The 6009-nt window shown below is 33.9% G+C and overlaps 2 protein-coding genes across 2 annotated transcripts; one reads left to right on the forward strand and one right to left on the reverse strand.

Moving 5' to 3' along the window:
- The first annotated feature begins 44 nt into the window (after positions 1–44).
- LOC126919248 (uncharacterized) lies at positions 45–4081 on the forward strand. The gene is made up of 6 exons (XM_050728184.1): positions 45–244; positions 448–698; positions 1216–1538; positions 1611–1854; positions 2158–2438; positions 2534–4081. Exons 1-6 carry the CDS (start codon positions 133–135, stop codon positions 2769–2771), a joined length of 1449 nt encoding a protein of 482 aa, XP_050584141.1. The 5' UTR covers positions 45–132; the 3' UTR covers positions 2772–4081.
- Positions 3464–4200, reverse strand: LOC126919281 (protein lethal(2)essential for life-like). Its single transcript, XM_050728263.1, has one exon. It carries the CDS (start codon positions 4198–4200, stop codon positions 3679–3681), a length of 522 nt encoding a protein of 173 aa, XP_050584220.1. The 3' UTR covers positions 3464–3678.
- Positions 4201–6009: the final 1809 nt, after the last annotated feature.

The following is a 6009-nucleotide window of genomic DNA, read 5'->3' on the forward strand; positions in this document are numbered from 1 at the left end:
GGGGTCAGATAAAGCGGTTGACCCTCGCCCCTTCAATGACCCGAGAGATATCGTTCACTAAATTCATTGACGCATCTCAGTCGAGTGCGTGGCCTCCTCTACTATACATCATATTGGTCGGTACTTTTCGTCATGGTCGTTCATTTCGATCGTATGTCAAAACCGGAAATGCATCTTCCAAAATTATTTCTTCTTTTTTCCTTTTTTATCACAATAGGCCAATGTGATGTTCAAAATTCTACCGGTAAGTGATTTCATATTTTACGAAACAGAAGTTTTCACTTGTTTTATAACTATGAGATAAATCGATTGTTAATTTATGATTTATAATTATGATCTTTATTACGCGCAGTATTAGTAGGATCGATCCGATCTCCTAGTATACCGAATCGTAATCACCATTGTTCATATTATTTAACTCAATCTTCAAGCGATAACGCCTTCTAGGAAAAGATGATACCACAGCACAAATAGCGCTTGGCGAGAAGCGACTCGAGGATCATATTCGCGCGATTGTAAAGCACTATCAGCAAGAAGATCCGATAGGTCTACCTGGTGTGCCTATACCCGATCCCTTGCCAGTGCCGGATATGAAGCATTCGTTTTCTATGTATACTATGAATTTCAAACAAATGAATGTTTACGATTTATCAAAATTCCGGATAGTAAACATGGAATCAGAACTGGCTTTGATGCAAGTGAGATTTTTTTCAAGCTTATTTATATATATATATATGTGTGTGTATATTCGATGCAAAAGTCGTAAACATGCGAACTACTTATAACACGACGACGATGAGTTCACAAATTTTACGGTATCTTGAAAACGAAAGCTTTAGAAGTGTGAAGCGGAAATTTATTTCAATGCCGACTAGCGGTCAATAAATGACAACATTAGTCTATAACATTCGTTATTTAAAGAACAATTATTTATGCGTCGACTCTTCTTTAAAAAGATATCCATCGCTTCGTCTAAGAACGTCTGTCATTACGAAAAAAAATACATGCTAATTATACGACTGTAATGTAAAACGTTTCGCATCGGTGACTAATTACAGATACGTCGCGTCGCATGATCGAGCCATCCTAGAATCTTTGCTAAATTGGTTCACATGAATATTATAGAACGAATGAAAAGTAATTGCATGATTACAACTACATCGAATCTAAAAAAACGCATTAATATCGATTTTCATCTTGATATGCTTTCAAAAGATTTCAGTGACTTTATATATGAAAAACCTGAACATCCGTGGATTCTATACTCTCTCTTCTTGGCTATCACGATCGGCTGGTAATTTTACTGTGAAATTGTCGGGAGTGTACGTAAAAGGACTTGGCAGGCTGGAAGTGGCCAACGATGGTAAACTGCAAGCACAAAACATCGATTTGGATTTGACATTTGAAAAGATAGACATGGATTTCAAGAATTTGGGCTTCTTGGGCTCTGTGTTTCAAAGCATGATCAATTCTATAGGCACCTTTATTTTTGACAGTATTAAACCTTTCATATTAAAGGAAATAAACACGAAAGCTAGGTAAAGATTATCTAATTTGACATTGTTATGTGCTACAGATAAAAACGATTACAAAATTTCCAAATATTTTAGGGGCGAAGCTAACAAACAGATCTCACAATTACCGCAGCAATTCCCGAATTCTATATCGCCCTTCGATATGTTAATAACCGAGATCCGCAGACAAATAGCTGAAAAAGGCTACGATCCGTTCAAGGTGAAGGATTATAGCCAGACCGTCGGTATATTCACAGTGATGTCGACTCATACTTGGATCACTGGCCTGGGAAGCGTTTACCGAATGGGAAACGTTACTTTAAGCATACAGAACAAAACAGTAAATAATTTGCTTTAATAATTTCCAAAACAGTTTAATTTCAAACTTTTTCTATCACAGCTGCATTGGGAGCGAATAGCGCGACACGAATGATACTTGTTGATATATTATGTAAACACAACACAATGTGCCTATTTATTAGCGTGATTACATCAGTTATTACGTCGTACATCGTAAATCGTAAACAGGCTTTGCTAATTAATTTTAATTTTACAATCCGTAATTATCTCGGTTCTGCTGTAATCTAATTTGTAGGCGTTGATGCATCTCTAATAAGTATTGTTTGGTTGCTTCCATTTAAAGGTGTATGCAACAATCGATGCTGGTACCCAAGAAATTGAAGGAAAGACTCATTGGGAAATAAGCGTGATTGGTGGTGTTTTATCAAGAGCAGGTGTAGTTTCCTTTACTATACAATACTTCAGGGCTCAAGTAAAATTAAGCCAGCCCCTGGACACTCGGCAAAAGCCGAACATGGAAGGTCTTGATCTTGAATTGGGTAATATTCAAGCAAGAGTGCATGGAGCTGGTACCGTCGATTACTTAATCGAAGCAAGCATTAATATATTACCAAACCTTTTAAGGTTCGATCTCGATGTTTATCCACTTCTATGTATACGATTAGCGTGTTTATCCATCGATTCATAATGCTATTCAGAAAGGAATAATCTTTTTATAGGTATCAGATAATGGATGCGATAGAAGGACCACTTAAAAGACGTATTCAAATTGAACTAGACAAAGTGGACGTCGAAAAAGAGATTTACGAACATATTCCACACATAGAGGAACATGCTACTAGACATATTCATGGTTTGATTCCTCCGGAAGAGACGATTTTAGAAGGATTAATGCCGCCTCAGGATCAGGATGAACAACCATTTTCGGAAAGTGAAGAAAATCGAGGTCCTTCGTAAAAATTGAACTTATTATAAAGTACATAAATAATAAAGTACATTACGCGGTATTTAAATTATTTAAATTTGAAGGTACAATTTTTTAACGCTACCAAAGTTACAAAAAGGATCTGTTCACTGACAGAGGTCGTGATAAATACACTGCACAATACAATGTGTGCTTTGTAAATATTTTTGTTTTATTAAAATATAGTATTAAATTATTGTTATAGATTAATGATAAAGAATCTTCTTATTTCAGTATTTAACGTTTATTTACTGAAAAAAAAAAAAAACTTTTATTAAAGGTGCAATAGTGTACACGAGTGTATATTAAACTATAGTTACAAATATAATGTCCATGACAAATTTTTGGCAGGACATTGTACAATTAAATTTCGTAATATTGAATCATACAGAATGTAGATATTATTAATTAAATTGCGCAATAGTGCGGTTAAATTACTAATTAAACATATCGGTATAATGATGCCGTTATATAGAAATTCAATTCATGATATTTGTTTTAATCCTTTTTTTCATAGTATTTCATACATATTCATAGATTCTATGTCCGCGGTTCCTATACATTTCAATATATTGACATTTTTACTATTTACAATTATAAGTTACGAAAAACGTGTCAATACGTTGAAAAACCTTAGTTACTACTTTTTATACAATCTTACCAAGGCAATAAATCAGATGTTAGATACGTAACCTATTACGTATTTATTAATATAAATACATTGTATACATAAAGAATATATTTAGGGCGATACTGTACTTTGAATTTTACATTTAAATGTCTCTGACATACTGTTTCAATATGTGCGATTTTTTCAAGCTTAAAGAAAAAGTTTCATGATGAATTTCTATGTATTACACGAGTGTCGATTAGAAGAAAAATGATAATATCATTTATTATTTACGCCTTAATTGCTAGCGCGTTACTTCGTTCGATTGGTACGATTCTTTCTCCAGGTGCTGGTAGAGAGAGTCTCGGAGCAGTGACAGTGAGAATACCATCGGACGACAAACTCGGTTTAACGTGGCCGATATCGTATCCTTGTGGTAATACGTATCGACGCACGAAATGTCTTGACACGTAACCATGTTGATCCTTTTTCTCTTCGTGTTTACCCTCGATGGTAATAGATTTATCGTCCGTTCTGACAGTGATTTCTTCTGGTGCGAATTGCTGTACATCGACAATCACTTGATATTTGTTTTCATCCCGTTCAACGGTGGTCGAACCTCCAACTTGATGTTCCAAATCTTCTATCATGTTCCTCCATGGCTGGAAGAACTCCTTGAAGGATGGCATTGGTGGGAATTTCCAAAAATCGTCTCTGGTGCTAAGACGTTTGAAGTGTTCTTCCAATTCTTGATGATAACGATCCATATCCCTCCACCAGTTGCGGAAAAGATCTCTAGTTACCAGTGCCATATCGATGCGGATGATCTGCACAAGTTAAATGCGTAATTTCTAACGTGTGGCCATCAGAAGCAATTTCATTGAAAAAAAGTTGAAAATTACCAAGTTTAAAGATATTCAGCACAAAACAAATTTGGAAATTGAAAATAACGACGAATTTTGAATCGAACGTAACATTGATATAAGAAAGATTAACATCGACGACGACGTTAGAATAGCATATACAAACGTAAATACTTCGTACTGTTCTAAAAAGAAATAAGGCATTGTATGTCACGTCAAAAGTAAGTATGTATATACTTGCTGGTATACCAATCGAATTGCACCGTGTTTTTACGCATTTCAAGAATATCTATTCTTAGATACACGAAACATATCCATAATACGTTATATCAACGTTACGTTGATTCCTGCAAATTACAACGTTTTCTCTCTCTAAAGGTATTCACTTTTATTTTCTTTTTTTCGTAAGGATAGATAATGAATTATAAATACTATTTAAAACAATGGAAAGAAGAATAAGGAAAACAAGTTTGTGATAAAACGATAAAAATTGCTTAAATTACTAGAAAACTTTGATGAGATTAAACAAAGTTAGAATACATACCTCTCGTTGGATATCCTTATTTTATAAACCACTCACAAAGAGAAGTAATCGTTCGTTTTGTATAAAGTCGTTCGTTAGTAGCTCGGAACGTTGTACGAACCTTGCACTTCAAGTTGCAGTTTTCAACTGACTGCGCAATACTGTCAGCCGGGGTTTATATTTGATGTGGCGCGCTTTTCGAGATTTTTCGAACTGTACATGCGCAGACGCAAATCGTTTCGAATTTTCTTGCGTCCAAGTCCCTACTCGAATTTACTAGCAATCGTATCGTGACCAATCAGCGCTTATTCTTAGCACTAGGCGGCTTCTCGTTTGTTCGCGTATTTTCTATTTTTTTTACGCAATTCAAAATACGTCGTTTCATATTATGCTTTTCTATATATTTTCCAATTCATGCATACTTATATTTTTACTTGTTATGCAAATTATATCTTCTGAATACGTTAGATAACGTGTATAACGTATTTAAGTATATTGTAATATTTTCTCTTTTATGACAACTGAAATATTATAAAATATTTTGATTATTTTTATATTTAATGAACATATGTTAAAGTTATCTTACAGTATAAATCATGATTTCTTCCAGAACATACGATTACACGAAAGCATTTATTGCTGTATTTGTTTATAGTATTTCTGAGATTTCCTATTTTAGTAACCATAGTAATCTTTACGAACTCTCATTCAGTAGTCATCAGAGATAAATTTAAGATCAATGATGTACTGATGTACGATGATGTAATATTTGCTATTCTAAAAATATTATTTAACGAGCAATTTTAATCGATGACGAATGAATTTGTTCCAGAATATTTTAGCATAGAGGCCAATTTCGAAAGAACGCAATAAGGAATTGAAAAATTAGCTACTGATTCATACAAGTAGAATAGGTAGATACATATATTGAACGTTGATTTATGCGTTTGGCATTTCATCCAAAGATAGACATCGTTTCATAAATATGTTGACTGGATGGTAGCGATCTCTCTATAGTCTTACAAATACTCAATGAAGTAAACAATTGCAGAGTCGGTATAATAGGATACATTCTATTCCCTTACCGTGGGTCGATATAATAAAATTCATCAATCATAAGCGCGAAAAATTTAAAAACTTTTTAATAAAATCACGTTCTTCAGACTAAACTAATAAACAATTCCAATAACTTTTTTACCGCAGAAAATATAAAAGATGAATAAGAACGTTTAACA

This window comes from Bombus affinis, chromosome 8, assembly GCF_024516045.1.
Source record: "Bombus affinis isolate iyBomAffi1 chromosome 8, iyBomAffi1.2, whole genome shotgun sequence".
Taxonomy (NCBI): domain Eukaryota; kingdom Metazoa; phylum Arthropoda; class Insecta; order Hymenoptera; family Apidae; genus Bombus; species Bombus affinis.

Excerpts from the sequence above, each read along its gene's own strand:
- LOC126919248 (XM_050728184.1), top strand. The coding sequence starts at position 133 with ATGGTCGTTCATTTCGATCGTATGTCAAAACCGGAAATGCATCTTCCA. Across the intron at positions 699-1,215 it reads CAGAACTGGCTTTGATGCAA|ATTTCAGTGACTTTATATAT; the intron begins GTGAGATTTTTT and ends TGCTTTCAAAAG. Across the intron at positions 2,439-2,533 it reads ATATTACCAAACCTTTTAAG|GTATCAGATAATGGATGCGA; the intron begins GTTCGATCTCGA and ends ATCTTTTTATAG.
- LOC126919281 (XM_050728263.1), bottom strand. The coding sequence starts at position 4,200 with ATGGCACTGGTAACTAGAGATCTTTTCCGCAACTGGTGGAGGGATATG.